This window comes from Ochotona curzoniae, unplaced genomic scaffold (assembly GCF_017591425.1).
Source record: "Ochotona curzoniae isolate NIBS_2020 unplaced genomic scaffold, NIBS_Ocur_1.0 scaffold_2587, whole genome shotgun sequence".
Classification (NCBI taxonomy): domain Eukaryota; kingdom Metazoa; phylum Chordata; class Mammalia; order Lagomorpha; family Ochotonidae; genus Ochotona; species Ochotona curzoniae.
Window position 1 is genome coordinate 17,523,519 of NW_024467096.1, and position 19,100 is coordinate 17,542,618.

At 43.9% G+C, this 19,100-nt stretch overlaps 1 protein-coding gene across 2 annotated transcripts; it reads left to right on the forward strand.

The window, feature by feature from the left end:
- Nucleotides 1-393: 393 nt before the first annotated feature.
- On the forward strand, nt 394-17,899 carry LAMP3 (lysosomal associated membrane protein 3). Of its 2 annotated transcripts, none has more exons than XM_041002952.1 (5): nt 394-1,101; nt 2,236-2,364; nt 8,172-8,229; nt 9,483-9,653; nt 16,560-17,899. In XM_041002952.1, exons 1-5 carry the CDS (start codon nt 436-438, stop codon nt 16,691-16,693), a joined length of 1,158 nt encoding a protein of 385 aa, XP_040858886.1. In that variant the 5' UTR covers nt 394-435; the 3' UTR covers nt 16,694-17,899. The 2 variants fall into 2 exon arrangements, with proteins under 2 accessions (XP_040858886.1, XP_040858885.1); XM_041002951.1 differs by lacking the exon at nt 16,560-17,899 and adding an exon at nt 11,720-13,455.
- Nucleotides 17,900-19,100: the final 1,201 nt, after the last annotated feature.

Here is a 19,100-nt window from a genome sequence, read left to right on the forward strand (position 1 = left end):
ATGGCCCAAGCTCTTAGGACCCTGCACCACTGTGAATGACACGGAAGAAACTCTTGGCGTTTGGATCGGCTCATTTCAGCCCACTGTGGCCATCTGGGGAGTGAACCAGTAGATCAAAGATTTCCCTCTCCCTGTCTCTCCTTATGTCTCTATAGTTTTATCTTTCAAATAAAAATAAAACAAATCTTTAAAAATATACGTGACTACAACTGACACATTACAGTTGTGACCTAGTGGTGGAATCTTTGACAATCTTCACTCTGGTTATAATGTGGTGAATTCTCATCAAATCTAAAGCCAATCATGTTATTTTGAAAATGAACAATAGATTTTTGTCTTAATACCTCTTCCCTCCAATTTGCAGTAATTTTGCATGATGGTAGCCGAGTGAGTGTGAAGGCGCTTTCTGGAATCAGAGCCCATCTTCAGCCCACAATGGCAGTAGTGCAGACCAGAGCACTGCCTTCTCTCCTGCAACAAACTCACCCCATGCCCAACAGTGCTTTGCCAACGAGTTCAACGGATGAACCTGTCACCTCTGCTGTAACTGCCATGACCAACAACCCCGAAAACTCAACCACACACATGCTAAAAACCTCAACTACCCTGGGAATGACCAACAGTACCCCATCCACCATCCCAGTTACGACCCACACCCTAGTCACAACTCAGGCCACAACCAACAATTCACACCCAGCTGCTCCAGTCACAGAAGCTACAATCGGCCCCAGCTTAGCTACTCATGCCCAGCCACCCACTACCACCCCTTGTGGCAATACAACTGGAAGGGATCCATCAACTGTTAGCCGCACAACTGGGAAAACCACCCAACACAGGAAGCAGACCACCATCCTGACAACTCTGGCCACAGAGCCACATGGAAACACAACCAGTCAGATGTCTGTCCAAACCTCCCACACGCCAGGAACAGCATCACACAATGCTACCCAGACCATTTCCCCTGCCTCTATCCTTACTGGACCCACCCTTGCGCCCCGGCCTACGTCAGCCAAGACTGGAACTTATCAAGTTCTAAATGGGAGCAAGCTCTGTATAAAAGCAGAGATGGGGTTACAGCTGGTTGTTCAAGACAAAGAGGCGGTAAGTTGGGGCTGGAGGACTGTAACGGCAGCTTCTAAATGCCAAGATAGAATTTACCTTGCTAGAAATGTCTTTAAATGAAGTAAATTACTATGAGTTAATCTTTCTACAAGATGCTTCATTGAAAGGTGGATATGGGTGGAGACTGTGGTGCAGGGGTTCATACCCGTGTGGGATGCCTGCATCCCCTACCTGCATGTCTGAGTTTGAGTCTCAGTTCCACTCCCAATTCCAGCTTTCTGTTCATGTGCATTCTGGGGGTGGGGTGAGAAAGGATGGATGGTTCCAGGAGTTGGGTCCATGCCCTCTATGTGGGAGATGTGGATTGAATCCCTGATTCCTGCTTCTGGTCTAGTCCAGCCATGACTGTTGTGGGAGTTTGGGGAATGAATCAGTGGAGGGAAGATCTCAGTTTTTCTGATATTCAAACAAAGCAAAAACTATTTAGAATACATGTGTAGTCATAGTAGTGCCTGGACATGAGAAGGTACACAAGAAAAGCCTAAATATGCACTCTTTCCTTCCAGACATCATGGGCAGAGTGTTGAGGTGTGTTCAGTGTGGCTAGCCTGGTCCACCATTCTTCATAATTTCCAAGCCCAAGCTCCTTCTCTGTGAAAGGAAGATGGGTTATTGTAGTTCTAGGCAGCTAAGACATTCATATGGAAGTCCAGATTAAAAAGTAGATAAATGAAGAAGGGCTATGATTGAATTACTAAAAGGATTCATCCTAAAACAATCCTTCCCTTTTTTGCACATTATTTTTATAGTTTCATAAAACACATCCAGATTTTGATTTGAGACAGAGGCATTTTAGAGAGCAAATACCCCTTACACCCTCACTCCCCACTCCAGTACCTTTCAACAGGTTTAACTTAAGGAAAGTCCAGTTCCATGCAGCTTATCAGGAATAGACCTGCTGTGAAGTATCAGACAACTCCTCTTGGCACTTACAAAGCCTCTTTAAGAAAGCTTTGGATGGTGACTGTTTGGGCTGATAGGATGCCATCTTTCTGGGGGACTTTGCAGTTCTCAAGGGAGCACTTGCTCAGCTTGGCTTTGGATTCACTGTATCTCCAGTTCCTTCCAGGGTCATCTCTACTTCATGTTGCTCATCTGTCTTCTTTCTTTCAGGTCTTCTCACCTCAGAGATACTTCAACATCGACCCCAACACAACCCAAGTTTCTGGGAACTGTGGCTGCCGAAAATCCAACCTCTTTTTACATTTCCAGGGTGGACTTGTGAATTTCACATTTACCAAGGTGGGGCCAGAGTTCCGTGGCACTTACCAACCCTTGTGTGGCTTCCCCTCTCCTGGTGCCCTGGGGCCCATTGGTGCAATCTCACACTTTAGTGTAAGGCTCAGCAGAATCAGATTTCAGAGCCTTTTGAGATCCTTGCTGATAAGAGTGAAAGGTGCGGGGTGGAGTGTCCACATCTCTTGTTTGCCTTCTTCTCCCTTCAGCTTCCTCTATGCGACAGAAGGAGGTTTTCAGAACCTCTTAGCAGAGACTTGGTCTCAGGCCACATTTGTACTTAACTGAAGGAGGAAGTTGTATAGATGAACTGATCTCTAGAAATTCCCAGTGAACACCAGAGGAACAAGATCATTTTAAGAGCAAAATCAAATGTCAGAATGGGTTTTTTCCAACCTCAGTGGGCAAAAGTCAGGGATTAACCAGGTGCTAGATTTTCTGGGCCATCTTCTGCAAGTGTATAGACAGCAAAGGGGAGTGGACTGAATATAGGCCTTGAAATCAGAGTCCATCACAAATCTGACTCTGTCATTTGCTCTCCTTGTGACAACAGATGGGCAAGTTAACCTGGCAGAGCTGACTTTTGTTATTTGAAAGGGAGTGGAAGAAGAATTGGTAATCACCTTCATAAGGGACAAACCCATACAGATAGTAGCTGTAATTGCAGTGAGTGAGATTAGCAAGTGCACTGGAATCCAGATGAAGCTGGTGATCTCACTCTATGGGGCACCTGTCCCTGGTTGCCCCACAGTGTCTTTCAAGCAGGCCAAGCATGAATCAAAGAGGAGACACAGAAGGACTCTACACCTGGGACCTGGTCTCAGGCTAGTTGAGGATCATGTTCTCATCTTTAAAATGGGAACACTCACACCTACCTATTAGGACCCCATGGAAGATTAGAAACAGACTGTGTAAACTGTCTAGCACAGTGTGTGGTACTTAGTAACCATCAATGGCCATAATTACAAATTTAGTTTAAAACTGGCCTTTATTTGTGATGCTGGAATCAAGCAATATGTCATTTTATAAAATAGAATGAGCCATATGGGGAACTGAGCAGAGGAGGTTGGGTGTATCTAGAGAAAAGGCTAAGGAAGGCAGAAACAATGGGAAGATTGGTTATGCCAATGTTACTTTTCTTTGTAGTGGCTGCAGCAAGGGGACTTCCTTTATTATGCCAATTAATAGGGGCTTGTTTAGGGATTTGGGTGTTTCTCTGTTTCAACTTGGTGGTCTGGAACTCCAGCATTAGTGGCTTTATTTTGGCGTGGTCTGTTGGACCTAGTGCAGGATACTAGTCCAGGTGAATGGTCTTCATACATCTTGTTTCACACCATGCTCAAGGAAGAGTGTGGCTAAGATTATTGTTGTACCTAACTTGGTCCCACGCGCTTTATCTTCCTGATACATCCTTTTCTCCAAGAAGTAGAGATGAACTTGAGCAGTCAGCAGTTTTCTTTGACTGGCAAATGGGAAAACAATAGTATCAGAAGAGGCAGAATAAATGCTGTCTCCTTGAATACTTGAAGCTAAACTATACAGGTGTAAGGAATTTCTTAAAAAGCCGCCTTGACAAACTGGCAGGACAGACATCCATAAACATTTGTTCAGGGCCCAGTTCCACCTGTGTCACTGCCCAGACCACTGTGTGAGTAATGGCCCAAGGGAAGGCAGCAGAAACCCCCAGCGATGGCCATCAGGGTCAGGCCTCAGGTGGAACTGCAAGCAGGTGTTTCCTTGCTGCCCTTCCCACCTCTGTTTTTGTCACTTCTCCCTGTTTCCTTTCACTACGGGTTGTCCTTTCAGACGCCTGCAGACTGGCTTTGATTTGATCAAACCACACTTAAATGTTGAGATTTCCCCCTTTTTAATAATCTTGCTTGCCCTTTAATTACTTCCCCCTTCTAAAATATCGGCAGGAACTGAGTGTCCTGGTAGAGCTAGAAGCATTGGCAGGTCCTCCCTTCCTCACTCCTCCCAGCTGCCTTCCTGAAGGGGCACAGTGAGCCATCCTCAGTGCATGGCTTCAAGAGCGGCAATTACTTCTTTCCCTGAACCATCCCGGCCCATCTGCCTTATTTCTGCTGTTCTCCGACACTACTCCACAGTTACAGACCTTACACGGAGAGAGTAGCCTTTGTACTCCCGTGGCATTGCTGCATGGTAAGAAGGAATTTGTTTAAGCCAAAAACAGGAGGCCAAAGACTGCAGGATTAAAGCAAGAGATTACCCATGTAACTTAATGAATGAAGCAGGCTAGCAAAAAAAATTTTTTTTTCCTTGAAACAACAGTCCCTAAAATTTTACGTTCTCACTTTTGATGGAGAGTGCCATAAAAACCAAAGACATTTTCATTGTCCCATTCAATCTGATAGGAGAATGAAAGGATAAGTGGACAGCTGGCAATACCAGCTTGGGTAGGCTCATGGGAGGGGAGGGAGTATCCATTCCCCAGAAGAGAGCCACTGCTCCTCTGTTTTACCTGTGGTCAGTGGCAGGCCTGGTGTCCAGCCATCGGGCTCAGTGCTGTGCTCCATGGCTGTGTTCATATGAGATGGTCAGGTGTCCGTTCTGGGTGGGCTCCCAGCATGCACAAGGCGAGGACTTTTGCCTCTAGCCTACTGCACCAGGCCCACTACTACTTTTTAAACACACTACTCAAAAGCAGGAGTATTAATGCTGGAGTGAGGTGAATGTCATGGGAGAGGGCTGTTTGTCATGAAGAATGGTTAGCAGTGTCCCTGCCTCCAAGGTACTATTTGCGAGTAGCAATCACCCACTTGCTTCATCACCTCATGTGACAGCTCTAGATGCTGCCAGATGTCCTTCCTGCTTGAGAACCACTAGTTTAGGGGGAAAAAAAACCTTAGAAAATGTGGGTTATGTTCATTATAATGTTATGAATGTTACCAATGAGAACCACATTGTAGAATAAGGGAGTGTAAGGCCTAATTTGGTTGGAGACTTTGTTGTAGTGAGGCGAGAACATCATGTCTCCTGAACCTTGATACTTTTGTAACCAGGACAGACTCCTGTTACTAAAGGCAGGTGAACAAGAGAATTACAAGCAGGTTTTGAGGCACATGGGAGAAACCAGTGCTTAGAATACCACTGAATACAGCACATTCAGCAACAAACGCTACGTTCTAATGAGCTGACCAAGGAGCACAGCTTGTTTCCAGAGTCAGGAACTATAGGAAGGCAAATGGATGGGGAAAAGAAGAAACCTTAGGGCCAGATAGTGACGTGTGTTATGTTGATTCCTCTAGTACTGTCCTCACCTGGTGAGGTCTATGGTTGTCTCCAGGAATTAACTTAGTCCTTCCCAACAGAGACAGTAGGAAGGCATATTTAATTTATTTTCTAAGAATGTCCTATATCACCATAACATTATAGAATACATGGTAGGCACAACTTGCCTAGATAAGACTCATTTGATGTTAGCAGCATTAATGAGATAAAATTTGGAATCTTGAGGAAACTAAACGGACTCCTGTCAGTTTTTTTGGTATGAATTCACCTGACAGATATTTTTCCCGTACCCTAAAGGTAGACTCAGCTCAGTTCCAGCCAACATTTGGTTAACTTGACTCAGCCAGAATGAAAGAAAAGCTGAGTGCAGCTTGCAGAATGTGTCCTCTTAGCTCATGAAGGTAAACCTGGCCATGCATGCAACTTGTCTGCTGGTGGCTGGATTAACCAGAAAGGGATAAATTCTTGTGGACCTTGAAATGCCCCTTCCTATTTAGCTTCATAGGTGTGCAACCTGTCGCTTTGGAAGGCTCTGTGCTTCTTTGAATGCTTTACTGTAGCCTTTTGCAATTTTACATAACTTTTGAACCAAGCATTTTGCATTTTCACTTTCTCCGGGGCCCCATAAATTCATCAGATGGCCAGTCCTGCTTCCTATAGAGGGCTGTAAGTTCCAACTGTATTTCAGGGAATGTCAGAGAAAGTTCTCACATGACAAATTTTTGGTCTATACACACATACCTCATGTCCCTTGGAGGAAACTTTGGACTGGATCCTGAAAGCAGGATCTTGCTGTATCGCTTGCAAGCTATGTAAATCTGAGATGGATACTGAATCTTCTGGGCTTCTGTTTTCTCAGCTGTAGAACTGACTGATTCTTTTTGTTCTGTCTTCAGGCTTGCTATGGTGGTCAGTGAGGCAATGCAGCTGAATGCATGCACCTGGCAAACTGTGCCATCTTTACAAAAATCCAAACATACCTTTCCTGGGGGAGACAGGCCTGGGAGATGGCCAGCAAGGAAAAATTCCACGAGGCGTCCTGGGAGGGCAGTGCTGCCTCATTGTTCATTCTCTTCTGCTGCTGTCTAAATCATTCTCACAGCACAGCTCAACCAATCTCCAATAACAAAGGCCGGCTCATGTCCCTGTCCTGTTCAAGTTCCTTCAATGAATCCTCTTTTCCCTTTGGATGGGGAAAGAGCTTTGTAACTATGGGCCCCAGAGTGCAGGTCTTGCTTAAGTTAAAAAATGTCACAAGTGAAGAATAATCTGAATAAATGGTCAGGGAAAGCAAAAAAAAGAGTCATTTTGCAGATGTTCGGAATGTTCAGATGTTGGACCGCAGATAGTTCAAGCCCAATATTCAACCACCTTTCATACATCAGACTGGGCACCTCAAGGGAAACAGCCAGGTCTCCTCCAAAAAGTCCCTGGAAAAAACACAGGAAAGCCAAGCCTATATTTCAAAGTGATTTGCATAAAAATAAGCTAGTCATTTAATTTCATTTTCCAGACTTAAAAAAAAAGGTTTAGCTATTTATTTAGTTTGAAAGTAACAGTGACACACAGATAGAGGAAGAGAGAGAGAGAGAAACATTGACCTTTAAATTACTGGTTACTCCCCAAACAGCTACAATGCCTGGGCCTGGACCAGGCTGAAACCAGGAGCCTGAACTGCATCCAGATCTCCGATGTGGGTATTAGGGGCCCAAGTACTTGGATTATCATAGGATGTTTTTCCTAGGTGAGTTAGCAGAGAACTAGATCAGAAATAGAACAAGCCAGAACATGAACCAGAACTTCAATTGTAAGGTGCTGCCCTCACAATCTGTGTATTAGCCCACAACACCAGCTTCCCCATGAACTTTATGAAACCCCTTTCAGACAACAATGTCTGGCATAGATTCAATATGAGAGAGGTTAAAACCAGACTTGAGGGCAGGCATTTGGGGCTAGTGGTTAAGATGCTGCTTGCAAAGCCTGTTTCCTAAATTAGAATGTTTCAAGTCTTGGCTCTGCTTTGAATCCAACTTCCTGCTAATGTGCACCCTTGGAAGGCAGTAGATAATGACTCAAATACTTCTGTCCCTGTCACCTACTGGGAGACCTGGATTGAGTTTTGTGCTTCTGGCTTTGGCCTGGTCCTGGTCCTGGTTATCATGGACAACTGGGGACGTGAACCAATTGGTGGAAGATCTCTGTTTGTCTGCCATTCAAAAAAAAAAAAAAAGAAAGAGAGAGAGAGAGAGAATAAATTAATAAAAAAAAGCAAGATGAGGATATAGACAGGTTTAAGATAATATCTTCCTCTGTGTCCTTTGATATTTGTGACCTTGGGCAAGTTGTTGAGCTTCCGTTTCTTCTCATAGTTATTGTGAGGATTAAATCAGACAATGTATAGAAGTACCTGTAAAACATTAGTGAAATCTACATATCATTATTTCACAACATGAGTTCTTCATGAATGTTCTGAAGACCCTCATGTACATGGATTTCAATAATATTTTGCAACACAATAAACCTGTCTTTTAACCCAAAGACTGACACACTGTGTTTTGCAGGGTGAAAAATCATATTATATCAGTGAAGTGGGAGCCTTTTTGACCGTCTCAAATCCAGGTTAGTACTACCTTGAAGAATCTACTGCCTTGACAGGGTGGATCTGTCACAAGACCAGGTGGATCTGTGAGCAGGTCCTTTCCCTGACCGACAGCACTCAGAAGGAAAGAGAAGGGCCTTTCCCTTCTCACTTTCCACAGCTGGGTTCTCCTTTCTGCTGTATTAATACATTCAGTCTGGTTATATGCAAATACTTCACTGCTGACTTTGCCGTCTGCTCTGATTCACCCAAAGGACATGCGATGGGAAGTCAGATAGAACTCTCTCTTCTCTCGTTCCTGAAGTTTTCTGTGGGCACATCTCTGTAGCCCCCAGGCATTGATAGTGGTTCTTACCAACTCTGTCCCTAGTGATTTAAAATACCTGAAGAGGTCTGGGTGTTTGGCCTGGTGCTTAAGACCCAGCTGAGCTGCTAGCATCCTGCATTGGAATACGTGGGTTCCATTTCTGCTCCCAGCTCTTGATTCCAGCTTCCTGCCAAGGCAGTGGTCATGGCTCAAGTGACTGGATTTCTGCCACCCATATGGGAGACATAGGTTAGTTCCTTGTTCCTGGTTCTGGCCCTAGAGTAGCCCCTGGCCATTGTGGGCCTTGGAGGTGTGCATAGGAGTACATATAGACTCCCTCTCTCTCCCCCCATGTTGTTTTTCCTCATCCCTATGTCTGTCTCTCTGAGTCTCTCAAACAAAAATAAACTAAAATACAAAACAAGTGGAGTTGGGAGTTGTGGTATAACAGATTAAGCCATCACTTGTAGTGACAGCAACCCGTATGTGAAGGATGGTTCAAGTCCCAGCTGCTTTGCTTCCCATCCAGTTTTCTTCTAATGCACCTGGGAAGGTGGTGGAGGGTGAATCTGGTGCTTGCCACCTGACACCCATGTGGGAGACTTGGATGGAGTTCGTGGCTCCTAGCTTTAGCCTGGACCAGCCCTGGCTGTTGCAGCCATTTGGATTAAAAAAGAAAAATTCTCTCTGTCTCTCTCTCTCTGCTTTTCAAATAAATACACATGCATACATACACATGCACATGTAGGAAACATCCTGCAGAGTTCTCATTCCAATGTCTTCCTGTCTCAGTTTCTCTGAGATGGCTCTCATAGACCCCGCCCCGCCGAACACTACCAGGAAGTCTCTGACAGCATCTGGTTGTTTCCCCGTGGAGACACCGCTGCAGCCTCACCTGCAGTGGTGGGAGCATGACGGAGGGATGCGTGGATTCTCATGCACCTGTACATCATTCTTTGTTCCCAGAGAAAACTTACAAAGGGATGGAGAAAGCCGTGATAGTGTTTGAGACGCTGGTCGGGCATTCCTTCAAGTGTGTGAGTGAGCAGAGCCTGCAGCTGTCACCTCTGCTTCAGCTGAAAACCACTAATGTCCAACTGCAGGCTTTTGATTTTGAAGGAGACCACTTTGGAAATGGTGAGTTGAGGGTGCAGAAGTAAACATCAGGGACTCGGGGGGTGGGGTAGCTACAAGCTCTGTTCTTCCCAATACTAAATGTTGCACACTGTTCTTAGGGCCAAGTTTCTTCTTTCCCACTCCCAAACCAGGCACCTGCATCCATGCCTGCCCACAGCTCCCTAGCTTGTTTGTAGCGGGGTGCATCTCCTCCAACCCGCACACACTTTCTCCCCCACCCCTGCCTTGGAAAAGCCTAGAGCACTCTCCCCAGGCTCCCCCTCACACTCTCCTGGATCCTGGCAAAGTCAACTGTGTTTGGAGAACAAAGACCCTGAGCATTCATGGTGTCAGAGTAGATCCTTCCCCACCAGCCGAGGGAACAGGGCAAGATGTGGACAGAGAGGACTGCTGTTTGGCATAGGAGCCGTTTGTACTCACAGTGCTTCTGAGTCAGATCTCATCTCCATCTGCCCCTGCTTGGAATTTTAACCAGCACATTCAAAATGAAACTGGTCCTTGGAGGAGGGCCAGAGTGACTTTCCAGAAAAGCCCTTCTTTTCTCCCTGCCGGGAAGGTCAGTATTATCCTGATTTTGCCATGTGACTGGGTTCATCAATTCATGAACTTCAATTTCCCCTGACTCCCTCTTGTCAAAACCCAAACAAGAGTTTTTCTCAACTATTAGAACCCGATTCAGTGAGAAGTGCCATTGACTATGAAATCGTTGACTTCGAGTCCCATGATGAAATGAGAGGTACGTCTAGCAGAAAGCATCTCCTGATGGACTCAGCACTAAATATTTTACAAAGGAAGGAGCCAGACACATCACACCAATGTCTGAGTCTTCATCCTAGTGCTGAGATTAAAGAATAAAGCTGCCCAGCAGGCATCGCCCCCCCCCCCATGCTATCTTTGATCTCAAGGCTTGTCATATTGGAAAGTGATCACTTTTAGAATTCACTGGAAAGGTCTAAAAAAAAAATCCCTGGAATTACTGATGCGGTCTCGCCACCCTCAGGGGTGCACCTGCTCTTGTTGCCTATCAGGACCTCTGAGAAGCAGGAGGCGAATGGATGCAGGAGCTCAGCACACACTCTGGCTTGCCCTGAGCAGTGCTCACCGGGAGACAGGCAAGCTCATCTGATGTGTCTACACATCAGCCATCCTTCAGGGCACAGCGCCCCAAGCCTCAGAGCTACCCCAGAATCCTCTCCTTCCCTCATCCTCTCTCAGATCTGCCCTATATATTCCCTCCCAGAGAGTTCTCTTGTTCACCCCACATTCACCATATCTGGCACTTCAGACTTTGCTGAAGTCGCTGAAATGTGAAGATGGTTGTCATTCCATAAGTAGCAGAGGAGAAGGAAGGAGACAAGGAACAAGTTCACCTGTGATATGCTGTTGAAAAAGCTCCGCATGCTTAGGGCTGTGAGAACCCAGGGGGAAAGCGTGGTCAACGCTGTGTTGCTGGTGAGATGGTGGTGCAGGGAGTTCTGACACTTCAACCAGGGCTTGAGAAAGGAATGAGCTCAGCCCTGTCAGAGAGACAGGTGCAGATGATGGACGTCACTCTGTCTCGCTCCAGGCCTGCAGCCTGCCAGAGGGCTTTCTGTTGTCTCGCTTTCCTTTACTGTTCTGACAGCCCTTAGGAAAGCCCAGGGTTTGGATGGAATGTTCTGGCTCTGTGACTCGGTCCAGGGCTGTGTCTCTCGAATGGGACGAGCACAAATCAGAACCTCACTGTGATCATGACTTCGGAGATCACACCAGTGTTTCTCAGAGTTGGACTTCCTTTCTAGCAGTGGGCTGAATACACCCCCCTGCCCAGGGTGGAGTGTGTGAGGGAAGAGGTGCAGGGAGGGCTCGGACCCACTGAGTTCTGATGGCTTGGACGATGGGTTTGAGTAACTTCCTGCAGGAATCACCAGTTCCCCACATTTCAGACCCACTGGGGAGATCCTTCCACCCGACTGATGGAATGATCAGTGGTACCCAGCTGCCTCTTCTGTCCACACTTCTTTCTGTACACACCTGCAGCATTAGTGGCTAGCCTGTAACACCTGTTACTCTGCCTTCAATTACAGTGGATGAATGCTTCAGTGACAGAAGCAAGAAAGAAATCCCTGTGGCTGTCGGCCTGAGTATCACAGCACTACTGGTTGTTTGGCTCACCTCCTGCCTGGTGGCCAGAAAGAGGCCCCGTAGAGGGTATGAACGCATGTAGAGCCCTGCCTTCCAAGCGAGCAAGGTGGAGGCCTTCCTTGGGGGAATCTGCCTTCATGTCCAGCCTGAAAGGAAAGGGTTGTCCTTCCACCTTCCCAAGCCAATTGCGAGACCCAGCTTTCTGCACCACACCCCTATTTCTCCCTCTGGCTCAGGGAAACCACACCAGCTGACTTGAATACCATATTCCCTACCTGAATAAAGGGGGCTGGCTTTTGGAATTTGGGAAAGAGGGGCAGAGACATGAGTGACTGTAAGGAGAAAGCAAAATCATAAAGGGAAATTATTACAGAAGACATTTTCAAACTGCACTGAATTTTCTTATATGTTTTTAAGAGTGTTCTATTTTTTAAATTTTTTTTTTAAAAAAAGCAATTCTTTTCAAAATAGATTAAAGGTGAGCTTAAACTACTGGGTTTACTCGAACTTTGATTTACTTATTATAGATGTTCTTTGTAAAACAAGCTTTTTTTTTGTAATAAAGGTTTTGTTTTAACCATTACAATTTAGTATTAGTAAAAACAAAAGCAAGCAAGCAAGCAAGCAGAAAACCCTGACAACTTAGAAAGCTGCCTAAATTTTGCTTCTAAAAGTAAAACACATAGCAAAATCTTGGGGAAAAAAAACCTAAAAAAAAAAAATGAATACAATAAATGCTAGGTCTCTAGTCCTGCCGCTTGATTTGTGGTCTTCCTTCTTAACGTTGCTTCCTGATTTGCCTTTTTGTTTCATGCTCTCCCAGCCTTGTAGATGGGTTAATTTGGGTCATTGCAGGAGGGAAGTAGGCAGAACATTCTGAGAGGGCAAGTGGGAGGTGGCAGATCTGTCCAGGTGGCGGGGATGAGTGCAGTGCACTTGGCTTTTTAGCAAAGTGTCACACAGAAACATTCCAAGCCAGAAAGCTCCTGATTGGAAGTGATTGAAAACTAGAGGGGAAAAAATCTATTAAAATAAGTTTAAGATATCATTCCACATTTTCCATTACACTAAATGGCTTAAGTATGAGGTTTTGTTTTGTTTTTTTCTTTTCTTTTTTTTGAGAAAGGGGAAAGTACTGGATTTCTGGAAGTTCTTAGCTATTTTATGATCAGGAAGTTTTCTGATTTTTTTTTTCTACATTTTTCAGAGGTGCCATTCATTATTTTTAACAGGAAGCTTATGAAATTTGGCACCAACTCTGTAACTATTGCTTATCTAGGAAGAGTACTGGCTCACTCCAAGATATTTTAATTCTTTCCACTTTTAGAAGTGAGGAGACTGGGAAGACAAGCGATACCCTCAGGAGAGCGTTAAGAGTCCCCTCGAGACATCTCCAGTGCCAGGAAATGCCCAGCTCAGAGCAGGAGATGTTGACGGGAACCTAAGGTGTAAGGGAGGGACTCAAGGGCGAGGGCCTGGCTGTGAAGCTGCAGGCATTTGCTCCACACCCCCACATACTCAAGATGAAGGGTATTATTTAAACATACATAAATGCAATAGTCAGATATCTGCGCCTAGGAAATAATTCCAAGATTGCAGTACTAGGAATCCTTTCATAAAGATGTTGTTTAGCAGTGCAGCTCAGTGAAACAGGATGTGGGTCTTAATAGCAACAAGGGAAAAAAAAAAAAGAAACGACTTTCAGGAATAGAAAAACCCAGTTTATATATATAGAGCTGTTGCTACTGAATATTTTATTCATGTAATAAAAGCCCCACTAAAACAGGGGAGGGTGTTTAGTCTAGCAGTTCAGACGTGGGTTGAGAAGCCTCTATCGCACGTCAGAGCACTTGGGTGGTGACACAGTGGTGCCGGTGTGAGTACCTGAGTTTTTGTCATCCTTATGGGATGCCTGGCCCAGTGCTGACCACGGGGGAGCGAACCAACGTAGGGGAGCACTCTCTTTATCTCCCCCCCTCTCTGCATCTCTGTCTTTCAAATAAATAAATGAATGCTTATTTTTTTTTAAGGCATTAGCCTTGTGGGAATATAAATCTACCTTCTTATAGATGAAATGATATTAGTACACATTTACTCATTGCAGGCGCACTATTTGTAATAGCAAAGAAAAAAAAATGATTGAAAACAAACCACAGGTCCAGGACAGATTAAAAAACCTATCCCTTATCCCACATTGGATTACTATACAACTGTTAAAAGATTGAGGATGTTAGTGTATAATGAAAGACGCACAAAAACCTTGTTAAATAAATAAAAAAGCAGAGTGCATAATAGTGAACAAAGGAGGAAATAAACTATACCTTTGTTTTTATTTCTATCTGCCTACAGCATCAGCAGAAATATATATTTGTGTGTCCGTATATAGATAAATGGAACTAAAAAATGCAATTAGCTAACTGGGACAAGGGTACTAAAATGATGGAAAGGGGCAAAGTGGGACATCTCAGGGGGCAGCATCTTGTATTTGACTTTTAAAATCATGAATGTGTTCTATATTCCAGATATATTTTTAAGTACTGTAGGAATAGCACTTACCAAATAGGATGAGAAATATGGGCATTGTTAAAGTCAGTAATACAAACATTCAGAATTTGGAGTTGGGGAAAGGGGAAACGGGAGAGAAGTGGTTAGTGCTAATTTCTGGAAACTCTCTCAGTAGGAAATGTTTAAATAAGAAGCAGTGTTAGAAAACATGTGACCCCAATTTATTTCATCACCTCGTCATAATTACGAAATGTGTGTTTCATCATCTCTTTTTTGAGCCTTGAAGGGTTCTTTTATAGAACAATATTTCCTGTGACAAGGAAATTTTAAGGTGCAATAATGCCTCAAGTTCACTTCATGTTTTCCACCTGTTAAATTCAAATGAAAGCAAAATCAGCAATGTAAATTAAGTCTCACATGTCTGATCCTGTGTAAATATAAGTACTGGTATTTCTCACAAATCTATAGTTCCAAAGAAACAGGTGAAATGTTTGTGTTGACAATGATAATTTCTCTGCATGTTTTTTGGGGTTATGGGTTCTTACTTTTCTAATAGCAAATTTCTGGACTGCTTTAGTGATTTATAGTGAGCATAGACTGTTTATAAAAAAATTGAATGGTCTTAACTATGCCCCCACTCATGAGTACACGAGGACACACACAGATCCCACTCACAGAGAAGGCAAGTTTTGAAAACGTTTATGACTAACTGAAATAGAAGTGCAGGGACTGGGTAACAACTTTGCTTTTTGCACTCTTCTGCATTTTAAAAATGTTCCACTAATGTTAAGTGGAACAATTGAATCATTTAACAAAATTGTGTGAAAGGTGAAAATTACCTTCTAGTTCCATCTCATTTGTTGGTGTGTGTATCATTTTACGACGGACACACACACGTTTGTTTGGGATCTTGTGATGCTTGGGGAACTTTGGGTCTTGGGAAACTTTATCACACTGAGACCACCACATTCTTTGAAGTGACTACATTGCATTCTAGTGGCTGAATATCATTTTAAATTTTTGGTGGGTCTTTAGATAGTCTCTCTTAAAATGGACATGACTGTAACATACCCTTTTAGAATTGTGTGGCTATGTCTTTAATGTAAATTCTTAGAGCTGGAATAAATAGATATGTGCGTTATATTTTAAATTTGGTATTTTTTTCTCATTTTGTCCTTGTCAAAATTGGTTTTAATTTAAGAAGTTTCCATAAATAACCAAAGCATCGTGAACTCCAACAGGGTTTCTCATCAAAAGCATTATTCTCCATGCCAACCCCAAGAGACCAGTTCATCTTTGCTAATGTTAATAATTTCTTCCGATGATTGTCTCCATAATTGTAAAAATCAAACAAAAACCTAAGACACTTATGATGTTTTTTCACTTACCAGTTTTAGATTTTTCTACCATAGCTGATATAGTTAGCAGATAAGGATTTATGGTTGTAACCCTATTTTTAAATCAATAGGCATATTTCATCATATCCATGTAAGTATTGTCGGCTGCCCAATCAAGTACTCTATTAAAGCCATGCTTTTAACATGGGTTTTCCCAGAACTGTCCAATCTGATCCTGTTTTTCTAGCACACAGAACTGGGTCCATAGTGATTCTTCGTTCGGGACACAGCTCAAGTATTGATCCGTGAAGGGCTCCCACCCATAGAGTGATCGGATCTACTCGTGGGTAGAGGGAGATGAAGGGCTCCACATACTTTTCTCTCCCACACGGTCCATCACCTGTAGTCTTCTCTCAAGTTCCTCTGCAGTCCAGAGAGCCAATTACATTTTAGAATGAATTAAGTAAATTTTGTCTAATGGAATAAAGTCTTGAGAAGTTTATACATTGGAGTTTTTTCAGCTCTCGCACATTCATGTCTGTGTTCTAATCTTAGCTTCAAAGGAATATGAGACAATGCATGGAGGACTAACACGGTTCTTAAAAGCAGAGAAGCATGTATCCCAGAGATCCTCTGAGACCTAGTGACCCAGTTGGGTTGTGGGGTGGGTACACCCCACAGGGCGGGAGCAAGCCCAGCGTCACCTCGCCCGTGATTCATACCAAGGGGTGTGGAATAACCACGGCTGAGACGATAAGGCTACTTTATATAACCTGCTGTCGTTTATGATAAATGAGGAAACTGCCCGGATCAGTTCATTAGTGGTGGGAGTGGAATGCAAGCTAGGGTTTGCGCCACCTCCAAAGCTCTGGTTCTTGCAGCGGTAGCCTGTCTGTCGCCTCCGCGGCTCACCTGCTCTGTTGTTTGTTTTTTCTCTTAGTGGATGAGTGTTCGTCTGACTACACAGTTGTGCTTCCTGTCATTGGGGCCATCGTGGTCGGCCTCTGCCTTGTGGGGATGGGTGTGCATAAAATCCGCCTAAAGTGTCAATCATCCAGATATCAGAGAATCTAACTGGTGCCGGGCAGACGAAAACAATGACGTTGAGAGGATTCCTTCACCGTCTCTGGAAGGTTGGGCGCTTCCTGGGGAGTCCTCCCGAACAATGGGAACCCCAATCTTTCACTAAAACCAAGTGAGCCTTTTGTTGCTTAAGCTCACATGGTACATCAACTTCTATTTTTTTCTCTTGTTTTGTGAAAGATTGAACCAGATCTTTAAGAGTATTTTTGAAAAAAAATTCTTTTTTTGGATTTCCTTCGGAATATTTTAATCCCTGAAAATCCACATGAGATATGTTGAATTAACTGAATATATATGAAGTAGTGTATGCTTCCAAATAATATACCGAAGTGTCAGCTTTCCTTAATGTTACCTGTCGTTTGCATTGAGAATTTTCCCTTTAACATTTTCCACTTTAAACATGTCTCGTCTTTGTCAAATGGCCTGCCAGTGCTTTTGCCGTGTTAAACATATGATTGGCGTGATGCTTAGGTTCTCCAGCTCCTGACAAGTTTTTGTTTTTTGCTTTACAAAAAAATTGTCGAAAAGAACAGCATAACAAATTGTCTAGGATTTTAAACAGAAACTAAGAGAGGACCTCAATAGCTTATATTTTTTGTTTTAATGATTTCTGTTCCAGAATCACTAGACTTGTAAGAATTCAGTGGCTACAGGTATCAGAATCGAGTGGAAAGCAAGTCACAGTCATCGTGGCCCTTATTAGTGAACACACATGTACAAGACACTAGTTAAGCCCTCTTATGGGAACCAGGGAAGGCTCTGTACAGCTTTGCTAATCTGTGGCAAGGAAGGCAGCAACATTCTCAAAATCTTGAATTTCTGCAAAAGTGGAAATGTCCCCATTAATAACGTTCCTTCTTAAAAAGGGCTCCCCCTCGTGGTCACGTGCTGCTGCTGCATGCTTACATCCCCAAGTTCTGATGTTGGCTTTAAGTGTACAGCGAAGCATGACAAGAATTTTGTTCCTGCTGGATTTTGGTGCTTAAGAAAGGAGCTAAGCTGAGATTTGTAGCAGGAAAGACCACAGAACACTAGACTTCTTTAGCAACGGGATCATTCATGTCAACCTAGAGAACATACTGAATTTCCTGATTGGCTCCCCCTATGAAGCAACGGGGTTGGTGAGGGCCTGTCATTCATTTGAACACAATATTGGATTGTATAGTTTTTGCAATAAAAATTTACTTTGACGATTTATTCATGTCATTTCTTTCTTACAATGTGATTTGAATCCTATATAAAGTTTTGTTTATGCTCTTCTCAGTGGCAAGCCTGTCATATGGAGGTTGTAAGTCATTTTTCTTTTTTTTTTTTCTAGGTTAGTTCTTTTTTTTTATTGTTATTAACATTGTATTATGTGATACAGTTTTATAGGCACTGGGGATTCCTCCCACCCCTCCCATACCCCTCTCCCCATAGTGGATTCCTCCCCCTTGCTGCATAACCACAGTTCAAGTTCAGTTGAGATTCCTTCATTGCAAGCATATACCTAGCATAAAGTCCAGCGTCTTATTGTCCAGATAAGTTCAGTGGCCTCTTGGGGAGACCTTCTCTGGTCTGAAGGTAGAGCTAACAGAGTAAAGTTCCGGTCAGTTAAAAGCCAGTCATTTTTCTATGGATAACTTACTTTATTTTCTTTTCCATCACCACATCGTACTAGGTAGGAAGACTCTGTGCGGGAGAAACAAAATTTCTGAGAAGACGAATCTCATTGAAGTTATAAACTACAATCTCCCAACTCTTAGTCCAGACTAGCCAGTCGTGAATACAATTTGTCTTGTTATTTGTATTATTATTTTTTTCTCTCCCAGACAGAGAGAAAGAGACAGAGAGAGCTCCCATTACTGGTTCACACCTCAAGTGACCGGAGTAGCTGGGGCTGGGACCAGGCCAGTCAGGATCCAGGGATTCAATCTAGTCTCCCACGTAGGCGGCAGGGACCCACCTGCTTGCACTTGTGAGATGCTGAAACCAGGAGCCAGGCGCACTGCTACAGGTTGCAAGCATACTAAACAATGTCTCAGGCACTGTGCCAGGTGCTTGCGCCCCTAGCCCTGCCCTCCAGACACAGGACTGTTTTACTGAAGTGATGCCATGTTTTCACATTCATTCATTCAACAGCACCAGTTACGGACCTAACAAATGCCAGGCAGTCTGGCAGGGGCTGAAACAAACAAATATACATCCTGTATGAGTTATGGATCACGATCCTGAGGAAGGACTGAGCCAGGAAGGAGAGGCAGTGACTTCTGGAAGGCAGTCCCAGAAGTGACATGTCTTGTACACACTTCATTGGAGTGTGCCTGGTGTGATGCAGGGAGGGAACTAGGCACAAGTCCTACTGTCCAGGGACACACTGTGGAGTCGGTGCTTTCCTTCTTTGCAGAATGCAGGTAAG